Genomic DNA, 26,146 nt, shown 5'->3' with positions numbered 1-26,146 from the left:
TCCCCACACTCACACCAACTCCACTAGACTACTGTACTCTCCCCACACTCACACCAACTTCACTAGACTACTGTACTCTCCCCACACTCACACCAACTTCACTAGACTACTGTACTCTCCCCACACTCACACCAACTTCACTAGACTCCTGTACTCTCCCCACACTCACACAAACTCCACTAGACTCCTGTATCTCTCCCCACACTCACACCAACTTCACTAGACTACTGTACTCTCCCCACACTCACACCAACTTCACTAGACTACAGTAGACTCTGTATCTCTCCCCACACTCACACCAACTTCACTAGACTACTGTAGACTATGTATCTCTCCCTACACTCACACCAACTTCACTAGACTCCTGTAGACTCTGTATCTCTCCCCACACTCACACCAACTTCACTAGACTACTGTAGACTCTGTATCTCTCCCCACACTCACACCAACTTCACTAGACTACTGTACTCTCCCCACACTCACACCAACTCCACTAGACTACTGTACTCTCCCCACCCTCACACCAACTTCACTAGACTCTGTATCTCTCCCCACACTCACACCAACTTCACTAGACTACTGTACTCTCCCTACACTCACACCAACTCCACTAGACTACTGTACTCTCCCCACACTCACACCAACTCCACTAGACTACTGTACTCTCCCCACACTCACACCAACTTCACTAGACTACTGTACTCTCCCCACACTCACACCAACTTCACTAGACTACTGTACTCTCCCCACACTCACACCAACTTCACTAGACTACTGTAGACTCTGTAACAATCTCCACACTGACACAAACTTCACACTCAGCAGAAACAGAATTTAACTGTATAATTGATTTTCAAGAAATTCTAGAAAAATGTTTCCATAATTCCATTATGTTCTGTATTCAAAATGACAGAAGACTTCCTGTAGGCCTGATATGTAATCATACTGACTGACCCATCTGTTATACAATCATACTGACTGACCCATCTGTTATACAATCATACTGACTGACCCATCTGACTCTACAATCATACTGACTGACCCATCTGGCTCTACAATCATACTGACTGACCCATCTGTTATACAATCATACTGACTGACCCATCTGTCTCTACAATCATACTGACTGACCCATCTGGCTCTACAATCATACTGACTGACCCATCTGGCTCTACAATCATACTGACTGACCCATCTGTTATACAATCATACTGACTGACCCATCTGGCTCTACAATCATACTGACTGACCCATCTGTCTATACAATCATACAGACTGACCCATCTGGCTCTACAATCATACTGACTGACCCATCTGTCTATACAATCATACAGACTGACCCATCTGGCTCTACAATCATACTGACTGACCCATCTGGCTCTACAATCATACTGACTGACCCATCTGGCTCTACAATCATACTGACTGACCCATCTGTTATACAATCATACTGACTGACCCATCTGTCTATACAATCATACTGACTGACCCATCTGTCTCTACAATCATACTGACTGACCCATCTGGCTCTACAATCATACTGACTGACGCATCTGTTATACAATCATACTGACTGACCCATCTGTTATACAATCATACTGACTGACCCATCTGTATCTACAATCATACTGACTGACCCATCTGGCTCTACAATCACACTGACTGACCCATCTGTTATACAATCATACTGACTCACCCATCTGTTATTCAATCATACTGACTGACCCATCTGTCTATACAATCATACTGACTGACCCATCTGTCTATACAATCATACTGACTGATGGCTCTCTTTCTATATCATTAAATTATCAGGGATCAAGGTAAGACCCAGATGCAGACCGTGTCGCAGTAACAATGTTTATAGCAGCAAAAGGGGCAAAGGTACAGGACGGCATGCAGGCTCAGGGGCAGGCAGAGTGGTCTGACAGGTGGGTACAGCGTCAGGACAGGCAGGGGTTAAAAACCAGGAGGACGAGGGAAGAGCTGAGCTGACACAAAACCGCTGGTTGACTTGACAAACAAGACAAACTGGCAACAGACAAACAGAGAACACAGGTATAAATACCCAGGGGATAATGGGGAAGATGGGCGACACCTGGAGGGGGGTGGAGACAATCACAAGGACAGGTGAAACAGATCAGGGTGTGACGTAAATAAGTTTCAAGTGAAAATGCATATTTTGCTGACACACGCACTGAACCAAGTATCCTATTTTTGTTCAGTTCAGAAAGACTCAAGTAAAGAGAGACGTCACTTTTTAAAATAACTCTCACTTCCCTGTTCTGTCACCAGAACTTCGTATGATGCAAATGACTGCGGCTTTTCTAAGAACAAACACTGCAGCACTCTTCGCTCATTGTCATTCTCAAAATGTTTGTAATAACTTGAAGCCAGAGTTCACAGTACTGCACATAGTTACTGGTGGAAACAGGGAGGGACTGACAGTAACTGAACTGGCATGCAAATAACAAACATTTTCATTAAAATACAGAATAACTTTTAAATGCCTGCTCAGAGAAGTGAATGAAGGAATAAATAAATTAACAAATGAATGAATTTATGAATAAATGAATTGAAACAAACTACAGTTACCACCCAGCAAACATGACCCCATTTGCCCCATGTGGGCACGGGCTAGTCCACACCAAGCCCACACCATTCCAATGGGCTGGTCCACACCAAGACCACATAAAGAGCACACCATCCCAACGGGCTAGTCCACACCAAGCCCACACCATCCCAACAGGCTAATCCACACCAAGCCCACACCATCCCAACGGGCTAGTCCACACCAAGCCCACACCAACCCAATGGGTTAGTCCACACCAAGCCCACACCATCCCAACGGGCTAGTCCACACCAAGAACACATAAAGAGCACACCATCCCAACGGGCTAGTCCACACCAAGACCACATGAAGAGCACACCATCCCAACGGGCTAGTCCACACCAAGCCCACACCATTCCAATGGGCTGGTCCACACCAAGACCACATAAAGAGCACACCATCCCAACGGGCTAGTCCACACCAAGCCCACACCATCCCAACAGGCTAATCCACACCAAGCCCACACCATCCCAACGGGCTAGTCCACACCAAGCCCACACCAACCCAATGGGTTAGTCCACACCAAGCCCACACCATCCCAACGGGCTAGTCCACACCAAGAACAAATAAAGAGCACACCATCCCAACGGGCTAGTCCACACCAAGACCACATGAAGAGCACACCATCCCAACGGGCTAGTCCACACCAAGACCACATGAAGAGCACACCATCCCAACGGGCTAGTCCACACCAAGACCACATAAAGAGCACACCATCCCAACGGGCTAGTCCACACCAAGACCACATGAAGAGCACACCATCCCAACGGGCTAGTCCACACCAAGACCACATGAAGAGCACACCATCCCAACGGGCTAGTCCACACCAAGACCACATGAAGAGCACACCATCCCAACGGGCTAGACCACACCAAGACCACATGAAGAGCACACCATCCCAACGGGCTAGTCCACACCAAGACCACATAAAGAGCACACCATCCCAACGGGCTAGTCCACACCAAGACCACATGAAGAGCACACCATCCCAACGGGCTAGTCCACACCAAGCCCACACCATCCAAACGGGCTAATCCACACCAAGCCCACACCAACCCAACGGGCTAATCCACACCAAGCCCACACCATCCCAACGGACTAATCCACACCAAGCCCACACCAACCCAACGGGCTAATCCACACCAAGCCCACGCCATCCCAACGGGCTAATCCACACCAAGCCCACACCATCCCAACGGGCTAATCCACACCAAGCCCACGCCAACCCAACGGGCTAATCCACACCAAGCCCACACCAACCCAACGAGCTAATCCACACCAAGCCCACACCAACCCAACGGGCTAATCCACACCAAGCCCACACCAACCCAACGGGCTAATCCACACCAAGCCCACACCATCCCAACGGGCTAATCCACACCAAGCCCACACCAACCCAACGGGCTAATCCACACCAAGCCCACGCCATCCCAACGGGCTAATCCACACCAAGCCCACACCATCCCAACGGGCTAATCCACACCAAGCCCACGCCAACCCAACGGGCTAATCCACACCAAGCCCACACCAACCCAACGGGCTAATCCACACCAAACCCACACCATCCCAACGGGCTAATCCACACCAAGCCCACGCCAACCCAACGGGCTAATCCACACCAAACCCACACCAACCCAACGGGCTAATCCACACCAAGCCCACACCATCCCAACGGGCTAATCCACACCAGGCCCACGCCAACCCAACGGGCTAATCCACACCAAGCCCACACCAACCCAACGGGCTAATCCACACCAAGCCCACACCAACCCAACGGGCTAATCCACACCAAGCCCACACCAACCCAACGAGCTAATCCACACCAAGCCCACACCAACCCAACGGGCTAATCCACACCAAGCCCACACCATCCCAACGGGCTAATCCACACCAAGCCCACACCAACCCAACGGGCTAATCCACACCAAGCCCACGCCATCCCAACGGGCTAATCCACACCAAGCCCACACCATCCCAATGGGCTAATCCACACCAAGCCCACGCCAACCCAACGGGCTAATCCACACCAAGCCCACACCAACCCAACGGGCTAATCCACACCAAGCCCACACCAACCCAACGGGCTAATCCACACCAAGCCCACACCATCCCAACGGGCTAATCCACACCAAGCCCACGCCAACCCAACGGGCTAATCCACACCAAGCCCACACCAACCCAACGGGCTAATCCACACCAAGCCCACACCATCCCAACGGGCTAATCCACACCAAGCCCACGCCAACCCAACGGGCTAATCCACACCAAGCCCACACCAACCCAACGGGCTAATCCACACCAAGCCCACACCAACCCAACGGGCTAATCCACACCAAGCCCACACCAACCCAACGAGCTAATCCACACCAAGCCCACACCAACCCAACAGGCTAATCCACACCAAGCCCACACCAACCCAACGGGCTAATCCACACCAAGCCCACACCAACCCAACGGGCTAATCCACACCAAGCCCACACCAACCCAACGGGCTAATCCACACCAAACCCACACCAACCCAACGGGCTAATCCACACCAAGCCCACACCAACCCAACGGGCTAATCCACACCAAGCCCACACCAACCCAACGGGTTAGTCCACATCCAGTGCCAGCTACTTCATAGTGTTGAGGCGGGGGCTCATTAGAATATTTTGGGGCATGGTTTGCACACAGTTCTTCTCCTCACCTGCCTTGGGGCCACTTGCCTTGAGGACCATCGTGGAGCCGATGAGCAAATTGCTTGTTTGCCGAATGTGGGCAGCCTACAGGGACCAATTATTGTAGCCTTCATTATTTATAATTCTTCTAAATAAAAATTCATTTTTTATATATCTGAATGAATTGGAAATAATACCCACAGTCTGTGTATGGATTTAATAAGTAGTAATATGTATAATAAGCAGTAATATGTATAATAAGTAGTAATATGTATAATAAGCAGTAATATGTATAATAAGCTGTAATATGTATAATAAGCAGTAATATGTATAATAAGTAGTAATATGTATAATAAGCAGTAATATGTATAATAAGCAGTAATATGTATAATAAGTAGTAATATGTATAATAAGCAGTAATATGTATAATAAGCAGTAATATGTATAATAAGCAGTAATATGTATAATAAGCAGTAATATGTCGGAGGGATTTTGCTGCAACAGTGAGGCATTGAAAAGAAAGATGAGGAGGAGAGATCTGACGAGACGGGATCTTAGAAAGACTCCTGAGTGAGAACAGCAATACAGGTATTGTTCTTATCAACATGGACACATCCTTATATCTGCATTTTAAAGTTGAAAGAGACATAGGCCGTGGTCCCGTGGTGGGAACATCAATCAGCGGAAATGTTCAAGAGCGCCACCTATAGTTGTTGATAAAACTCAAACTTTCATGAAAATGCACATACAATGTACTGAATTAAAGCTACACTCGTTGTGAATCTATCCACCAAGTCAGATTTGTAAAATGCTTTTCGGCAAAAGCATGAGAAGCTATTATCTGATAGCATGTATCCCCCAAAATCCCCCAAAATACTGCAACGTCACCTAACGACAGATTTTGCGATAGCCGGGGGCTACTCAAAACGCAGAAATAAAATATAAAACATTCATTACCTTTGACGAGCTTCTTTCTTGGCACTCCTATCATTTTGGGTCTTTTTTCGATTAAATCGGTCCATATATAGCCTATATATCGATCTATGAAGACTGTGTGAACAACGGAAAAAAAATAGCGTTTTCTAACGTAACGTCATTTTTTAAAATTCAAAAGTCGACGATAAACTTTCACAAAACACTTCGAAATACTTTTGTAATGCAACTTTAGGTATTAGTACACGTTAATCAGCGATAAAACTGATCACGAGGCGATGTAAATTCTATAGGTGTCCGTCTGGAAATAATGTCCGGATAAATCTCAACCAAAACATCCTGTCGGAGACCGGAGGAAATCGGCTCCCTTGTTTCGGTTTGACCAAGAAACAAAGCTGAAGCAAATGACAAGACTCTAGACATCGTGTGGAAGCTGTAGGTATTGCAACCTCGACCTCATTTAATCTGGGTCACCTTTAACAATTCTTGGACGTGGCGCATGGATATTTTTTTCCATTTTCAGTGATCAGATTTTCCTGCACTTTTCGATGAAACGCACGTTCTGTTATAGTCACAGCCGTGATTTAACCAGTTTTAGAAACGTCTGAGCGTTTTCTATCCACACATACTAATCATATGCATATACTATATTCTTGGCATGAATAGCAGGGCGCTGAAATGTTGCGCGATTTTTAACAAAAAGCTGCGAAAATTCGCAGCTTCCCTAAGAGGTTTTAAGTGTAAATAAACGAGTTGGTTATGATGTAGAGAATTTAATTTAATCTGAACAGTTGTAGGGTTAGGGTTAAATACAAATACAGTTGTATTTGATGTAATGTATCATATAGTATATAGTCCACTTTAATATCCTTCCTTTGATATGCAATTCTCCAGTAAATGTATTCTGAGTATTTCAGAAAATAGCAGCGCTGCTGAACATCCTGGAGGAAACAGAGTTACAGAGAATTGAGGAAGAGGAACCTGAAGGGCAGCATGTTGGTTCTTAGAAAGATATTCAGAGTGAATGAAGGAATAGAGGGGAGATTCCCCCATCAAGTGTCAATGGGTCTGATGGACCAGCTCTCTGTATAAAAGACAGGTCAGATCAGACCTCAGACATAGAACCAGAGCATCAGCTAGACTTCTGACACAGAACCAGACCAGAGCATCAGAGACCAGAGCATAAGAAACCAGAACATCAGAGACCAGAACATCAGAGACCACAACATCAGAGACCAGAGCATCAGCTAGACTTCTGACACAGAACCAGACTAGAGCATCAGAGACCAGAGCATAAGAAACCAGAACATCAGAGAACATCTCAGACAATACAATCTTCAGCATCTCAACCATCTCTGAACCATGAAGACCCTGACTGCTCTACTCCTCCTGGGACTGCTCTGCTCCCTGCATACGACGTCTGCACAGGGTACGTGTGTGTGTGTGTGTTGTGTGTGTGTGTAGCAATGCTGTGTAATACGCTGTTGGAGACACACCTGGTGATCTTTATGTTAACTGTGGTTTATGATCATTTGTTTGCAGGTGTCATCGCGTTGGAAACGTCAACTGACTGCTGTATGAAATTCAGCGCGAGGATCCCTCTTCAACAAGTAGTTTCTCTCAGAACAACCTCCAGTAGCTGCCCTCGCAAAGCACTGATGTAAGTAAGCATAGTCTACTGTAAACTGTAAACATCTGGGCTAGCCTGGTCCCAGATCTGTTTGTGACTTCACGTCAACTCCTTGTCATGCCAAACACGACCAGGAGTGACAAGGAGTTGGTATGATAGCACAAACACACCTGGAACCAGGCTACATCCAGGCTACACTGTACAAGACAAGATGGAGCCGTTCATATTACAGACTGGATGTTCTGAGAGACAATGTGTTGTGTATCTGTTGCAGTTTCACCACAAAGAAAGGGAAGACATTTTGTGTTGACCCTTCTGAAGCCTGGGTCCAGAGTCATGTGACCAAGATTGAGAGCAGACCACAATGATGTCATCAACCACCATCACCCCCTAACACCCCAACCCCTTGTTGGTGCACTATAAAGGGAATAGGTTGCCATTAGTGCCGTAGACCTTGTCATGCATGTCAATATCCTATCTGAGATTGGTATGGATTAGGTTCAATGTAATGTACTAGGTTAATATCCTATCTGAGATTGGTATAGAGGAGGTTCAATGTAATGTACTAGGTCTAGGATATACTAATTGTTTATTTTTCAATAACTGTAAAAAATATTTGACATGTAACTATTCAGTAACCTATTTAATATTTTATATTTTGTAAAGCCTGTGAAAGAGTGGTAAATATGATTCAATTAATGTATTAATGGATATATATGGGTTGTAACTAGGTCTAATCTACTGATATATATTAATGGGTTGTAACTAGGTCTATTCTACTGATATATATATTAATGGGTTGTAACTAGGTCTATTCTACTGATATATATATTAATGGGTTGTAACTAGGTCTATTCTACTGATATAGATATTGATGGGTTGTAACTAGGTCTATTCTACTGATATAGATATTAATGGGTTGTAACTAGGTCTATTCTACTATACTGATATAGATATTAATGGGTTGTAACTAGGTCTATTCTACTGATATATATTAATGGGTTGTAACTAGGTCTATTCTACTATACTGATATATATATTGATGGGTTGTAACTAGGTCTATTCTACTGATATAGATATTGATGGGTTGTAACTAGGTCTATTCTACTGATATAGATATTAATGGGTTGTAACTAGGTCTATTCTACTGATATATATATTAATGGGTTGTAACTAGGTCTATTCTACTGATATAGATATTAATGGGTTGTAACTAGGTCTATTCTACTGATATAGATATTAATGGGTTGTAACTAGGTCTATTCTACTATACTGATATAGATATTGATGGGTTGTAACTAGGTCTATTCTACTGATATAGATATTAATGGGTTATAACTAGGTCTATTCTACTAACACAGATATTGTATTTTTCTACGATACTTTCAACCGTTCTGTCGTTTTATTAATAAATGACGGCTTCTGAAGAATTCTCTGATATTCATTTTAACATTTGATTTTAGTGCCTCTAAATGGGGTATGATAGAGGGTGCCAAGCGCACCGGTTAGAGTGCGTCAAGAACTGCCACTCTACTGGATTTTCAGTTTCCTGTGTGTATCATGAATGGTCCACTACACAAAGGACATCCAGCCAACTTGACACAACTGTGGGAAGCATTGGAGTCAACATGTGGAGGCGTTGTGGTGCCTTCTTCACGACAAATAAATAAATATTGAAGTATTTTATTTTACATAATGGTGCTGTCAGTCCACCAGGTGGCGCCGCTCGAACATTCTTTGGGGGAGAACTCTGTGTGTCTGTATGTTACCTCCTCTCTGTCCATCATGTTGCATTGGATCCACTTATTGCCTTGGTGTCTGTGTTGGAGATGGTCTGTTCATTCAGCACTGGATCTGAGGGACACAGAACATGGTAGTCAGGAGACCATCTCTTTCCAATTCACTCTTCATCAGTACAGGTCAAGTTTAAAGGGACAGTGAGAGATTCACTCTTCATCAGTACAGGTCAAAATTTAAAGGGACAGTGAGAGATTCACTCTTCATCAGTACAGGTCAAAGTTTAAAGGGACAGTGAGAGATTCACTCTTCATCAGTACAGATCAAGTTTAAAGGGACAGTGAGAGATTTCTGCAATAAAGTTCTGTTACAGTCAGATGAATAAGGGCTTAAAGGGATCCTTCGGGATTTTTGCAATGATGTCCTTTATCTACTGCAGGCATGCTAGCAGATACCCATAGACTTCCAGTCATTGTGCTAATGCTAGTTAGCATTGGCTCGCGAAACTTCCTCTAACTTCCTTCATACTGGACACAGAAACATAAAAATAGTATCTACAAGTTCAACTGACTATGGAGATGTACAGTGCCTTGGAAAAGTATTCATCCCCCTTGGCGTTTTTCCTATTTTGTTGCATTACAACATGTCATTTAAATTGATTTTTAGTTGGATTTCATGTAATGGACGTACACAAAATAGTTCAAAAATAACTTGTTTCAAGTTTTTCCAAAAAATACAAAAACAGGATTCTGGTGCGTGCATATATATTCACCCCTGTTACTATTTATCCCCTAAATAAGATCTGATGCAACCAATTACCTTCAGAAGTCACATAATCAGTCAAATAATGTCCAATAAAGCCCTTTGAAATGAATTTAATTCAGAGAGAGAGAGAGAGAGAGAGAGAGATTATCTACCTCACTAGCTTTGGCAATGTTAACACATGTTTCCCATGCCAATAAAGCCCTTGAATTGAGAATTGAGAATTGAGAGAGAGAGAGAGAGAGAGAGAGAGAGAGAGAGAGAGAGAGAGAGAGAGAGAGAGAGAGAGAGAGAGAGAGGGAGAGAGAGAGAAATTGTATCACTTGCTTTGGCAATGTTAACACATGTTTCCCATGCCAATAAAGCCCTTGAATTGAAAAATTGAATTGAGAGGGAGAGAGAGAGAGAGAGAGAGAGAGAGAGAGAGAGAGAGAGAGAGAGAGAGAGAGAGAGAGAGAGAGAGAAATTGTATCATTATAATGCCTTAAAGTTATTCAGAAAACATGTTACATTATAACAGAAAGTCAACCAAGTTGTTACTATCATAAATATATTTTTTAACAAGAGAAATAGTTATGTTTCTCCCATGTCAGATGCCGCAGATCATTTAAAGACTTCATACTGGCAGCGTACAAGATAACACTATTATGACATCACACAACAGAACACTATTATGACATCACACAACAGAACACTACAACTGGAACGACAATCTCAGAAACGGTTGCACACAAAGAAATGGTCAAACCACATTTTAAAATACCCTGTTTCTTTTTTTTTTTTCAATTTAAAGTTTTATTAAGTTCTTGTTTTTCAATCAACCAACAAAACACATTCCACATTCACAGATGTGACAGGCTTTAAAAAAAGAAAAAGTAAAAAAATAATAATACATTTGAAAAAATTTAAATACAATTAAAATGAATGATAAAGTCAAATAAAAGCATTTATTTTTCTTAATCTATATATTTTCCTTGGTACCTGTATACATACATACATACATACATACATACATACATACATACATACATACATACATACACACATACATATATACATACATACATACATACATACATAGACATACATACATACATACATACATAGACATACATACATACATACACACACACATACACACACACATACACACACACATACATACATACATACATACATACATACATACATACATACATACATACATACATACATACATACATACATAGACATACATACATACATACATACATAGACATACATACATACATACATACATACATACATACATACATACATACATACATATACATACATACATATATACATACATACATACATACATACATACATACATACATACATACACACATACATATATACATACATACATACATACATACATACACACATACATATATACATACATACATACATACATACACACATACATATATACATACATACATACATACATACATACATACATACACACATACATACATACATACATACATAGACATACATACACACATACATACATACATACATACATACATACATACATACACACACACATACATACATACATACATACATACACACACACATACACACACACATACACACACACATACATACATACATACATACATACATACATACATACACACACACACATACGCACACGTACTCAAAAACTAAATTAAAATAAAAACACACACACAACAAACAAAAACAACATACCACTTGCAGCAGCACTATCAAGGTTCTTATCAGCTATTTCAAGCATTCGCTGAGACGATGGGCCAATAATTCGTTTTTAGGTTTTACAGTACCTTACACAAAATGTATCTGCGCATTTCCCTAGTCACCCCGTTCACTCTGTCCAGTTTGAAATATAGTTGAATAGTGGGGACCAGAGTCTATCAAACTTGGGCTGTCTCTTGTGGAGGTCATAAGTGAGCTTTTCAAGAGGAAGGAAGTCAACAATCTGGTCAATCCACATTTTAAATGTAGGGGGGGTATTAGAGGCCCACAATAGAAGAATACATTTCTTAGCAAAGTATGTAATAGTCATAAGCAAATTTTCTCTGTCAGGATCAAGAACAAAGTCCTGCTGGGCATTAAGAAGATAGATACATGGGGTCATATCAAACTGTACCTCTAGTATTTTCTGTGCAGCGGTATGTACAGATTGCCAGAATCTGGCAATCTCCCTACAGCTCCAAAATACATGCATATAGGTTCCACATTCAGAGGTACATCTTTTACAGTTAGGAGACATATCTGTTTTCATTCTATGGAGTCTCAAAGGAGTATAATAAAATTTGTACAAAAATTTGTAATTAGATTCTTTCATTTTTACACTGGTAGAGGAGCAGTATACCTTGTCGCAAACCTCCGCCCATAACTCATCACTAATAGTCAGACCAAGGTCCTTTTCCCAGATTATTTTCAAAGGAGTAAAGGAGGAGCTTCCTTTCTCAGAAAGGAGTCTATAGATGCAAGATATTTTGCCTTTAATGGATTGTGCTGTGACAAGAAGGGTTTCAACTTCGTTCAACTGAGTTCTAAACCTCCTCTTGGAGGTAAATGAGGAAATTACATGTCTAATTTGAAGATATTTAAAAAAAATGGGATCTTGGCACGTCGAATTCACTGCAGAGCTCTTGAAAGGATTTCAGTGTAGTGGTTTTCTGATGAAATAGGTCTGAAAAGGTCCTGATTCCTAGAGTATGCCAAAGATTAAAGTTGGCATCCCTCAGGGCTTTTGGCAAGTCTGGGTTGCCTACTATAGGTGAGTGAGAACATATTTGGGAGGAAATGCCCAGGTATTTCTTACAGTCCCTCCACGCTAGTAGGGTGCTGTAAATCACAAAGGTTTTGGCTATGTTGCCCACTTCACTAAAGTTATTAATGAATATAATTGAGCTTAAGGGCAATCAACCACAGGATTGGGCTTCTATCTGAATCCACGTTGACTCTTGTCTGTTTGTGATCCATGTTAGCATGTTGCTGATTTGGGCAGACCAGTAGTACAATTGAAGGGAGGGAAGGGCAAGGCCACCTTTAGATTCGGGTTTTGATAAAGTGGAAAACTTGATCCTAGGTTTTTTATTGCCCCATATAAATTTGGTGATGCTTTGGTTAGTTGTTTTGAAGAAGGAAACTGGGAGATAGCATGGGAGCATCTGAAATAAGTAGTTCAGTCTAGGGAGGACGTTCATACGGATTACATTAATTCTTCCTACTAAGCTAATTGGGAGGGAGATCCAGGTTTGGAGATTGGTCTTGATTCGATCCAGGAGTGGAAGATAATTTTCCTTAAAAAGGCTATTCAGATCTGGTGTTATGAAGATCCCGAGGTATTGAAACCCCTGTGTTTTCCATTGGAAAGGACAAAGTGTCTTCATAGAGCTGGTGAGTGTAATATTGAGAGGGCAGACAGTGGATTTGTTAAAATTGATCTTATAACCTGAGAACTTGCCATACTGGGCAATTGTGTCTAAAATGAGAGGGAGGGATTTCTCAGGGTTGGATATGTAGAGCAAGACATCATCCGCGTAAAGCGAAATCTTGTGCTGCAGGCCGCCTGCAGAAACACCCATAATACTTGGATTGCTCCTTATCAGCTCTGCCAGAGGCTCCGCCCCCAACAAGTAGAGCAGCGGGGACAGCGAGCACCCTTGTCTTGTGCCCCGCTCCAGAGGGAATCTGTCAGAGTTCAGTCCATTAGTAGTCACCATGGCATTTGGATGAGAGTATAGTGATTTGATCCATTTAATAAAATTTGGGCCCATATTGAACTTTTCTAAGACTGAAAACAGAAAGCTCCACTCCATCCTGTCAAACGCCTTCTCAGCATCCAGTGAAGCCAGCAGGACAGGGGTCTTTTGTGCGTTTACTTGATCAATAATATCAAAAAGACGGCAAATGTTATCAGAAGAGTATCTGTCTCTAATAAATCCAGTTTGGTCCGCAATACCCTGTTTCTTAATGAACATGTTTGTTATTTGCGTGCCAGTTCAGTTACTGTCAGTCCCTCCCTTTTTCCACCAGTAACTCTGTGCAGTACTGTGAACTCTGGCTTCAAGTTATTACAAACATTTTGAGAATAACAATGAGAGAAGAGCGCTGCAGTGTTTGTTCTTAGAAAAGCTGCAGTCATTTGCATCATACGAAGTTCTGGTGACAGAACGGGGAAGTGAGAGTTAATTTAAAAAGAGACGTCTCTCTTTACTTGAATCTTTCTGATCTGAACTGAAACAGGATACTTGGTTCAGTGCGTGTGTCCGCTAAATATCTATCTTCTACTGAACCCTAATTAATTATATAGATAGAGAGACATGGGTCAGTCAGTACAATTATATAGACAGATGGGTCAGTCAGTATGATTGTAGAGACAGATGGGTCAGTCAGTATGATTGTAGAGACAGATGGGTCAGTCAGTATGATTGTAGAGACAGATGGGTCAGTCAGTATGATTGTAGAGACAGATGGGTCAGTCAGTATGATTGGAGAGCCAGATGGGTCAGTCAGTATGATTGGAGAGCCAGATGGATCAGTCAGTACAATTAGATAGACAGATGGGTCTGTCAGTATGATTGTAGAGACAGATGGGTCAGTCAGTATGATTGGAGAGCCAGATGGGTCAGTCAGTATGATTGTATAGACAGATGGGTCAGTCAGTATGATTGTATAACAGATGGGTCTGTCAGTATGATTGTATAACAGATGGGTCAGTCAGTATGATTGGAGAGCCAGATGGGTCAGTCAGTATGATTGTATAGACAGATGGGTCAGTCAGTATGATTGGAGAGCCAGATGGGTCAGTCAGTATGATTGTATAGACAGATGGGTCAGTCAGTATGATTGTATAACAGATGGGTCAGTCAGTATGATTGTATAACAGATGGGTCAGTCAGTATGATTGGAGAGACAGATGGGTCAGTCAGTATGATTGTAAAACAGATGGGTCAGTCAGTATGATTGTATAACAGATGGGTCAGTCAGTATGATTGTATAACAGATGGGTCTGTCAGTATGATTGTATAACAGATGGGTCAGTCAGTATGATTGGAGAGCCAGATGGGTCAGTCAGTATGATTGTATAGACAGATGGGTCAGTCAGTATGATTGTATAACAGATGGGTCAGTCAGTATGATTGTATAGACAGATGGGTCAGTCAGTATGATTACATATCAGGCCTACAGGAAGTCTTCTGTCATTTTGAATACAGAACATAATGGAATAATATTTCTAGAATTTCTTGAAATATCTTGAATATTATTTTGAAATATTTTACAGTAAAATGCTGTTTCTGCTGAGTGTGAAGCGAGAGTGAGTGTGAGTGTGGGTAGAGATAGAGTAGAGAGATAGAGTATACAGTAGTCTAGTGAAGTTGGTGTGAGTGTAGGGAGAGTACAGTAGTCTAGTGAAGTTGGTGTGAGTGTGGGGAGAGATACAGAGTCTACAGTAGTCTAGTGAAGTTGGTGTGAGTGTGGGGAGAGATACAGAGTATACTGTAGTCTATTGAAGTTGGTGTGAGTGTGGGGAGAGTACAGTAGTCTAGTGAAGTTGGTGTGAGTGTGGGGAGAGTACAGTAGTTTAGTGAAGTTGGTGTGAGTGTAGGGAGAGTACAGTAGTCTAGTGAAGTTGGTGTGAGTGTAGGGAGAGTACAGTAGTCTAGTGAAGTTGGTGTGAGTGTGGGGAGAGTACAGTAGTTTAGTGAAGTTGGTGTGAGTGTAGGGAGAGTACAGTAGTCTAGTGAAGTTGGTGTGAGTGTAGGGAGAGTACAGTAGTCTAGTGAAGTTGGTGTGAGTGTGGGGAGAGTACAGTAGTCTAGTGAAGTTGGTGTGAGTGTAGAGAGAGTGCAGTAGTCTAGTGAAGTTGGTGTGAATGTAGGGAGAGTACAGTAGTCTAGTGAAGTTGGTGTGAGTGTGGGGAGAGTACAGTAGTCTAGTGAAGTTGGTGTCAGTGTGGGGAGACATACAGAGTATACTGTAGTCTAGTGAAGTTGGTGTGAGTGTAGGGAGAGTACAGTAGTCTAGTTAAGTTGGTGTGAGTGTGGGGAGAGATACAGTAGTCCAGTGAAGTTGGTGTGAGTGTGGGGAGAGATACAGTAGTCTAGTGAAGTTGGTGTGAGTGTGGGGAGAGATACAGAGTATACTGTAGTCTATTGAAGTTGGTGTGAGTGTAGGGAGAGTACAGTAGTCTAGTGAAGTTGGTGTGAGGGTGGGGAGAGATACAGTAGTCTACAGTAGTCTAGTGAAGTTGGTGTGAGTGTGGGGAGAGTACAGTAGTCTAGTGAAGTTGGTGTGAGTGTGGGGAGAGATACAGAGTATACTGTAGTCTAGTGAAGTTGGTGTGAGTGTAGGGAGAGTACAGTAGTCTAGTTAAGTTGGTGTGAGTGTGGGGAGAGATACAGAGTCTACAGTAGTCTAGTGAAGTTGGTGTGAGTGTGGGGAGAGTACAGTAGTCTAGTGAAGTTGGTGTGAGTGTGGGGAGAGATACAGAGTCTACAGTAGTCTAGTGAAGTTGGTGTGAGTGTGGAGAGAGATACAGAGTCTACAGTAGTCTAGTGAAGTTGGTGTGAGTGTGGGGAGAGATACAGTAGTCCAGTGAAGTTGGTGTGAGTGTGGGGAGAGATACAGTAGTCTAGTGAAGTTGGTGTGAGTGTGGGGAGAGTACAGGAGTCTAGTGAAGTTGGTGTGAGTGTGGGGAGAGTACAGTAGTCTAGTGAAGGTGGTGTGAGTGTGGGGAGACATACAGAGTATACTGTAGTCTAGTGAAGTTGGTGTGAGTGTAGGGAGAGTACAGTAGTCTAGTTAAGTTGGTGTGAGTGTGGGGAGAGATACAGTAGTCCAGTGAAGTTGGTGTGAGTGTGGGGAGAGATACAGTAGTCTAGTGAAGTTGGTGTGAGTGTGGGGAGAGATACATTAGTCTACAGTAGTCTAGTGAAGTTGGTGTGAGTGTGGGGAGAGTACAGTAGTCTAGTGAAGTTGGTGTGAGTGTAGGGAGAGATACAGAGTCTACTGTAGTCTAGTGAAGTTGGTGTGAGTGTGGGGAGAGATACAGTAGTCCAGTGAAGTTGGTGTGAGTGTGGGGAGAGATACAGTAGTCTAGTGAAGTTGGTGTGAGTGTGGGGAGAGATACAGAGTATACTGTAGTCTATTGAAGTTGGTGTGAGTGTAGGGAGAGTACAGTAGTCTAGTGAAGTTGGTGTGAGTGTGGGGAGAGATACAGTAGTCTAGTGAAGTTGGTGTGAGTGTGGGGAGACATACAGAGTATACTGTAGTCTATTGAAGTTGGTGTGAGTGTAGGGAGAGTACAGTAGTCTAGTGAAGTTGGTGTGAGTGTGGGGAGAGATACAGTAGTCTAGTGAAGTTGGTGTGAGTGTAGGGAGAGTACAGTAGTCTAGTTAAGTTGGTGTGAGTGTGGGGAGAGATACAGTAGTCCAGTGAAGTTGGTGTGAGTGTGGGGAGAGATACAGTAGTCTAGTGAAGTTGGTGTGAGTGTGGGGAGAGATACAGAGTATACTGTAGTCTATTGAAGTTGGTGTGAGTGTAGGGAGAGTACAGTAGTCTAGTGAAGTTGGTGTGAGTGTGGGGAGAGATACAGTAGTCTAGTGAAGTTGGTGTGAGTGTGGGGAGACATACAGAGTATACTGTAGTCTAGTGAAGTTGGTGTGAGTGTAGGGAGAGTACAGTAGTCTAGTGAAGTTGGTGTGAGTGTGGGGAGAGATACAGAGTCTACAGTAGTCTAGTGAAGTTGGTGTGAGTGTGGGGAGAGTACAGTAGTCTAGTGAAGTTGGTGTGAGTGTGGGGAGAGACACAGAGTATACTGTAGTCTAGTGAAGTTGGTGTGAGTGTGGGGAGAGTACAGTAGTCTAGTTGGTGTGAGTGTGGAGAGTACTAGTGAAGTTGGTGTGAGTGTGGGGAGAGACACAGAGTATACTGTAGTCTAGTGAAGTTGGTGTGAGTGTAGGGAGAGTACAGTAGTCTAGTGAAGTTGGTGTGAGTGTGGGGAGAGATACAGTAGTCTACAGTAGTCTAGTGAAGTTGGTGTGAGTGTGGGGAGAGTACAGTAGTCTAGTGAAGTTGGTGTGAGTGTGGGGAGAGACACAGAGTATACTGTAGTCTAGTGAAGTTGGTGTGAGTGTAGGGAGAGTACAGTAGTCTAGTTAAGTTGGTGTGAGTGTGGGGAGAGATACAGAGTCTACAGTAGTCTAGTGAAGTTGGTGTGAGTGTGGGGAGAGTACAGTAGTCTAGTGAAGTTGGTGTGAGTGTGGGGAGAGATACAGAGTCTACAGTAGTCTAGTGAAGTTGGTGTGAGTGTGGGAGAGATACAGTAGATACAGAGTCTACAGTAGTCTAGTGAAGTTGGTGTGAGTGTGGGGAGAGATACAGTAGTCCAGTGAAGTTGGTGTACGAGTGTGGGGGAGAGTACAGTAGAGTGTGGGGAGAGATACAGTAGTCTAGTGAAGTTGGTGTGAGTGTGGGGAGAGATACAGAGTATACTGTAGTCTATTGAAGTTGGTGTGAGTGTAGGGAGAGATACAGAGTCTACTGTAGTCTAGTGAAGTTGGTGTGAGTGTAGGGAGAGATACAGAGTATACTGTAGTCTATTGAAGTTTGTGTGAGTGTAGGGAGAGTACAGTAGTCTAGTGAAGTTGGTGTGAGTGTGGGGAGAGATACTGAGTCTACAGTAGTCTAGTGAAGTTGGTGTGAGTGTGGCGAGAGATACTGAGTATACTGTAGTCTAGTGAAGTTGGTGTGAGTGTAGGGAGAGTACAGTAGTCTAGTGAAGTTGGTGTGAGTGTGGGGAGAGATACAGTAGTCTACAGTAGTCTAGTGAAGTTGGTGTGAGTGTAGGGAGAGATACAGAGTCTACTGTAGTCTAGTGAAGTTGGTGTGAGTGTAGGGAGAGATACAGAGTATACTGTAGTCTATTGAAGTTTGTGTGAGTGTAGGGAGAGTACAGTAGTCTAGTGAAGTTGGTGTGAGTGTGGGGAGAGATACTGAGTCTACAGTAGTCTAGTGAAGTTGGTGTGAGTGTGGCGAGAGATACTGAGTCTACAATAGTCTAGTGAAGTTGGTGTGAGTGTGGAGAGAGATACAGTAGTCTACAGTAGTCTAGTGAAGTTGGTGTGAGTGTGGGGAGAGTACAGTAGTCTAGTGAAGTTGGTGTGAGTGTGGGGAGAGATACAGAGTATACTGTAGTCTAGTGAAGTTGGTGTGAGTGTAGGGAGAGTACAGTAGTCTAGTTAAGTTGGTGTGAGTGTGGGGAGAGATACAGAGTCTACAGTAGTCTAGTGAAGTTGGTGTGAGTGTGGGGAGAGTACAGTAGTCTAGTGAAGTTGGTGTGAGTTTGGGGAGAGATACAGAGTCTACAGTAGTCTAGTGAAGTTGGTGTGAGTGTGGAGAGAGATACAGAGTCTACAGTAGTCTAGTGAAGTTGGTGTGAGTGTGGAGAGAGATACAGAGTCTACAGTAGTCTAGTGAAGTTGGTGTGAGTGTGGGGAGAGATACAGTAGTCCAGTGAAGTTGGTGTGAGTGTGGGGAGAGATACAGTAGTCTAGTGAAGTTGGTGTGAGTGTGGGGAGAGATACAGAGTATACTGTAGTCTATTGAAGTTGGTGTGAGTGTAGGGAGAGTACAGTAGTCTAGTGAAGTTGGTGTGAGTGTGGGGAGAGATACAGTAGTCTACAGTAGTCTAGTGAAGTTGGTGTGAGTGTGGGGAGAGTACAGTAGTCTAGTGAAGTTGGTGTGAGTGTAGGGAGAGATACAGAGTCTACTGTAGTCTAGTGAAGTTGGTGTGAGTGTAGGGAGAGATACAGAGTATACTGTAGTCTATTGAAGTTTGTGTGAGTGTAGGGAGAGTACAGTAGTCTAGTGAAATTGGTGTGAGTGTGGGGAGAGATACTGAGTCTACAGTAGTCTAGTGAAGTTGGTGTGAGTGTGGCGAGAGATACTGAGTCTACATTAGTCTAGTGAAGTTGGTGTGAGTGTGGGGAGAGATACTGAGTCTACAGTAGTCTAGTGAAGTTGATGTGATTGTGGGGAGAGATACTGAGTCTACAATAGTCTAGTGAAGTTGGTGTGAGTGTGGGGAGAGATACAGTAGTCTACAGTAGTCTAGTGAAGTTGGTGTGAGTGTGGGGAGAGTACAGTAGTCTAGTGAAGTTGGTGTGAGTGTGGGGAGAGATACAGAGTATACTGTAGTCTAGTGAAGTTGGTGTGAGTGTAGGGAGAGTACAGTAGTCTAGTTAAGTTGGTGTGAGTGTGGGGAGAGATACAGAGTCTACAGTAGTCTAGTGAAGTTGGTGTGAGTGTGGGGAGAGTACAGTAGTCTAGTGAAGTTGGTGTGAGTGTGGGGAGAGATACAGAGTCTACAGTAGTCTAGTGAAGTTGGTGTGAGTGTGGAGAGAGATACAGAGTCTACAGTAGTCTAGTGAAGTTGGTGTGAGTGTGGGGAGAGATACAGTAGTCCAGTGAAGTTGGTGTGAGTGTGGGGAGAGATACAGAGTATACTGTAGTCTATTGAAGTTGGTGTGAGTGTAGGGAGAGTACAGTAGTCTAGTGAAGTTGGTGTGAGTGTGGGGAGAGATACAGTAGTCTACAGTAGTCTAGTGAAGTTGGTGTGAGTGTGGGGAGAGTACAGTAGTCTAGTGAAGTTGGTGTGAGTGTAGGGAGAGATACAGAGTCTACTGTAGTCTAGTGAAGTTGGTGTGAGTGTAGGGAGAGATACAGAGTCTACTGTAGTCTAGTGAAGTTGGTGTGAGTGTAGGGAGAGATACAGAGTCTACTGTAGTCTAGTGAAGTTGGTGTGAGTGTAGGGAGAGATACAGAGTATACTGTAGTCTATTGAAGTTGGTGTGAGTGTGGGGAGAGATACTGAGTCTACAGTAGTCTAGTGAAGTTGGTGTGAGTGTGGCGAGAGATACTGAGTCTACATTAGTCTAGTGAAGTTGGTGTGAGTGTGGGGAGAGATACTGAGTCTACAGTAGTCTAGTGAAGTTGATGTCATTGTGGGGAGAGATACTGAGTCTACAATAGTCTAGTGAAGTTGGTGTGAGTGTGGGGAGAGATACAGAGTCTACAGTAGTCTAGTGAAGTTGGTGTGAGTGTGGGGAGAGATACTGAGTCTACAGTAGTCTAGTGAAGTTGGTGTGAGTGTAGGGAGAGTACTGTAGTCTAGTGAAGTTGGTGTGAGTGTGGGGAGAGATACAGAGTCTACAGTAGTCTAGTGAAGTTGGTGTGAGTGTAGGAAGAGTACAGTAGTCTGCCCATAGTATAACAAAACATTTCCTGTCCTTGTTTTGTGAAAAGCCAGGGATGGGTTTGGATAAATGTAACCACTCTCACATTCATAGACAGAGCTACGGATGGAAGGACTGACCATCCATGATGTCAACATGATAGTTTTAACCATGTTCTCAGGATATACAGTGGGTGTTTACATTTCCTATGTTTTAAATTATAGTAAAATAAGCCTATATTCTGGGTTCTGATGGGGGTATGACAGTTCAACTAAACTCAAGAAGCATTTATAAGTTATATTCTTCAAGAATCAATGCGTGTATATCATTAATTTATTAGTCCAATAATGGATATAGCAACTGTAGAATGTTTTTGTTATGACTCGACCAGGGATCAAACCACCAACCTTCCCAACTGAGGGAAGACACAAACCACACCCCACTACATCTGAGATGAATTGATATAAAAAGACTCTATGATTTAATTTCACTATGATGTAAAGATGAACAGTATGCTACAGGTTTTAAATCAAAATACACACATCCTAAAATCTGCAATTAAATGTTGAAAGACACATAGTTGATTTCACGAATGACTTACAAACTAGTTGGTTATGATGTAGAGAACTTAATTTAATCTTAATTGTTCTTGTATTTGATGTAATGTATCATATAGTATATAGTCCACTTTAATATCCTTCCATTGATATGCAATTCTCCAGTAAATGTATTCTGAGTATTTCAGAAAATAGCAGCGCTGCTGAACATCCTGGAGGAAACAGAGTTACAGAGAATTGAGGAAGAGGAACCAGACCTCAGACATAGAACCAGAGCATCAGCTAGACTTCTGACACAGAACCAGACCAGAGCATCAGAGACCAGAGCATAAGAGACCAGAACATCAGAGACCAGAACATCAGAGACCAGAACATCAGAGACCAGAACATCAGAGACCAGAGCATCAGAGACCAGAACATCAGAGACCACAACATCAGAGACCACAACATCAGAGACAACAACATCAGAGAATAGAACATCAGAGACCAGAACATCAGAGACCACAACATCAGAGACCACAACATCAGAGAACATCTCAGACAATACAATCTTCAGCATCTCAACCATCTCTGAACCATGAAGACCCTGACTGCTCTACTCCTCCTGGGACTGCTCTGCTCCCTGCATATGACGTCTGCACAGGGTACGTGTGTGTGTGTGTGTGTGTGTGTGTGTGTGTGTGTGTGTGTGTGTGTGTGTGTGTGTGTGTGTGTGTGTGTGTGTGTGTGTGTGTGTGTGTGTGTGTGTGTGTGTGTGTGTGTGTGTGTGTGTGTGTGTAGCAATGCTGTGTAATACACTGTTGGAGACACACCTGGTGATCTTTATGTTAACTGTGGTTTATGATCATTTGTTTGCAGGTGTCATCGCGTTGGAAACGTCAACTGACTGCTGTATGAAATTCAGCGCGAGGATCCCTCTTCAACAAGTGGTTTCTCTCAGAACAACCTCCAGTAGCTGCCCTCGCAAAGCACTGATGTAAGTAAGCATAGTCTACTGTAAACTGTAAACATCTGGGCTAGCCTGGTCCCAGATCTGTTTGTGACTTCACGTCAACTCCTTGTCATGCCAAACACGACCAGGAGTGACAAGGAGTTGGTATGATAGCACAAACACACCTGGAACCAGGCTACATCCAGGCTACACTGTACAAGACAAGACGGAGCCGTTCATATTACAGACTGGATGTTCTGAGAGACAATGTGTTGTGTATCTGTTGCAGTTTCACCACAAAGAAAGGGAAGACATTTTGTGTTGACCCTTCTGAAGCCTGGGTCCAGAGTCATGTGACCAAGATTGAGAGCAGACCACAATGATGTCATCAACCACCATCACCCCCTAACACTCCAACCCCTTGTTGGTGAACTATAAAGGGAATAGGTTGCCATTAGTGACGCAAACCTTGTCATGCATGTCAATACCCTATCTGAGATTGGTATGGATTAGGTTCAATGTAATGTACTAGGTTAATATCCTATCTGAGATTGGTATAGAGGAGGTTCAATGTAATGTACTAGGTTAATATGCTATCTGAGATTGGTATGGATTAGGTTCAATGTAATGTACTAGGTTAATATCCTATCTGAGATTGGTATGGATTAGGTTCAATGTAATGTACTAGGTTAATATCCTATCTGAGATTGGTATAGAGGAGGTTCAATGTAATGTACTAGGTCTAGGATATACTAATTGTTTATTTTTCAATAACTGTAAAATATACTTGACATGTAACTATTCAGTAACCTATTTAATATTTTATATTTTGTAAAGCCGTTAAAATTTCAAACATCCTGTGAAAGAGTGGTTAATATGATTCAATTCATGTATTAATGGATATATATGGGTTGTAACTAGGTCTAATCTACTGATATATATATTGGTGGTTGTAACTAGGTCTATTCTACTGATATAGATATTAATGGGTTGTAACTAGGTCTATTATACTGATATAGATATTAATGGGTTGTAACTAGGTCTATTCTACTATACTGATATAGATATTAATGGGTTGTAACTAGGTCTATTCTACTGATATAGATATTAATGGGTTGTAACTAGGTCTATTCTACTGATATAGATATTAATGGGTTGTAACTAGGTCTATTCTACTATACTGATATAGATATTAATGGGTTGTAACTAGGTCTATTCTACTGATATAGATATTAATGGGTTGTAACTAGGTCTATTCTACTGATATAGATATTAATGGGTTGTAACTAGGTCTATTCTACTATACTGATATAGATATTGATGGGTTGTAACTAGGTCTATTCTACTGATATATATATTAATGGGTTGTAACTAGGTCTATTCTACTATACTGATATAGATATTGATGGGTTGTAACTAGGTCTATTCTACTGATATAGCTATTAATGGGTTGTAACTAGGTCTATTCTACTGATATAGCTATTAATGGGTTGTAACTAGGTCTATTCTACTATACTGATATAGATATTGATGGGTTATAACTAGGTCTATTCTACTGATATAGATATTGATGGGTTGTAACTAGGTCTATTCTACTGATATAGATATTGATGGGTTGTAACTAGGTCTATTCTACTGATATAGATATTAATGGGTTGTAACTAGGTCTATTCTACTATACTGATATAGATATTAATGGGTTGTAACTAGGTCTATTCTACTGATATAGATATTGATGGGTTGTAACTAGGTCTATTCTACTGATGTAGATATTAATGGGTTGTAACTAGGTCTATTCTACTGATGTAGATATTAATGGGTTGTAACTAGGTCTATTCAACTGATGTAGATATTGTATTTTTCTACTATACTGTCAACTGTTGTGCATCTGTTGTTTTTTAAATAAATGAAGCCTTCTGAAGAATTCTATGATATTCATTCCAGTGTTAGATTTAAGTGCCTTTAAACGGGGTACGGTAGTAGGTGTCAAGGGCACCGGTCTGACTTTGTCAAGGACTGCCACGCTGTTGGATATTCCTTCCTCAAAGGTTTCCTGTGTGTATCATGAATGGTCCAACGAACATCCAGACAACTTCACACAACTGTGGGAAAAATTGGAGTCAACATGTGGAACGCTTTCAACACAATGTTTTCCTCAATCCGTTCCACAATAATCTCCAACACTGCTGGGATTTTCATCCTCAACAGTTTCCTGTGTGTATCAACAATGGTCCACCATCCAAATCACACAACTGTGGGAAACATAGGAGTCAACATGGACCAGTATCCCTCTGGGAAGCATAAGAGTCAACATGGACCAGTATCCCTGTGGGAAGCAGAAGAGTCAACATGGGCCAGTATCCCTGTGGGAAGCATAAGAGTCAACATGGACCAGTATCCCTGTGGGAAGCACAAGAGTCAACATGGGCCAGTATCCCTGTGGGAAGCATAAGAGTCAACATGGGCCAGTATCCCTGTGGGAAGCACAAGAGTCAACATGGGCCAGTATCCCTGTGGGAAGCATAAGAGTCAACATGGGCCAGTATCCCTGTGGGAAACATAGGAGTCAACATGGACCAGTATCCCTGTGGGAAGCATAAGAGTCAACATGGGCCAGTATCCCTGTGGGAAGCACAACAGTCAACATGGGCCAGTATCTTTGTGGGAAACATAGGAGTCAACATGGACCAGTATCCCTGTGGGAAGCATAGGAGTCAACATGGACCAGTATCCCTGTGGGAAGCATAGGAGTCAACATGGACCAGTATCCCTGTGGGAAACATAGGAGTCAACATGGACCAGTATCCCTGTGGGAAGCATAGGAGTCAACATGGACCAGTATCCCTGTGGGAAGCATAGGAGTCAACATGGACCAGTATCCCTGTGGGAAGCATAAGAGTCAACATGGGCCAGTATCCCTGTGGGAAGCACAACAGTCAACATGGGCCAGTATCCCTGTGGGAAGCATAAGAGTCAACATGGGCCAGTATCCCTGTGGGAAGCACAACAGTCAACATGGGCCAGTATCCCTGTGGGAAGCACAACAGTCAACATGGGCCAG

At 42.7% G+C, this 26,146-nt stretch overlaps 2 protein-coding genes across 3 annotated transcripts; both read left to right on the top strand.

Moving 5' to 3' along the window:
- Positions 1-7,233: 7,233 nt before the first annotated feature.
- On the top strand, positions 7,234-25,009 carry LOC135565424 (C-C motif chemokine 13-like). 2 transcript variants are annotated; one of them, XM_065012462.1, is made up of 4 exons: positions 7,234-7,633; positions 7,747-7,864; positions 8,109-8,203; positions 9,298-9,515. In XM_065012462.1, exons 1-3 carry the CDS (start codon positions 7,567-7,569, stop codon positions 8,200-8,202), a joined length of 279 nt encoding a protein of 92 aa, XP_064868534.1. In that variant the 5' UTR covers positions 7,234-7,566; the 3' UTR covers position 8,203; positions 9,298-9,515. The 2 variants fall into 2 exon arrangements, 1 of the variants encoding a protein (XP_064868534.1); XR_010461622.1 differs by lacking the exon at positions 9,298-9,515 and adding an exon at positions 23,618-25,009 and having other exon boundaries at positions 7,236-7,633; positions 8,109-8,403.
- On the top strand, positions 22,273-25,009 carry LOC135565425 (C-C motif chemokine 13-like). The gene is made up of 3 exons (XM_065012463.1): positions 22,273-22,798; positions 23,013-23,130; positions 23,375-25,009. The coding sequence occupies exons 1-3, from the start codon at positions 22,732-22,734 to the stop codon at positions 23,466-23,468; spliced, it is 279 nt and encodes a 92-aa protein (XP_064868535.1). The 5' UTR covers positions 22,273-22,731; the 3' UTR covers positions 23,469-25,009.
- Positions 25,010-26,146: the final 1,137 nt, after the last annotated feature.

Source organism: Oncorhynchus nerka, linkage group LG27, assembly GCF_034236695.1.
Source record: "Oncorhynchus nerka isolate Pitt River linkage group LG27, Oner_Uvic_2.0, whole genome shotgun sequence".
Lineage (NCBI taxonomy): Eukaryota > Metazoa > Chordata > Actinopteri > Salmoniformes > Salmonidae > Oncorhynchus > Oncorhynchus nerka.
This window is presented reverse-complemented; position numbering and strand designations above follow the sequence as displayed.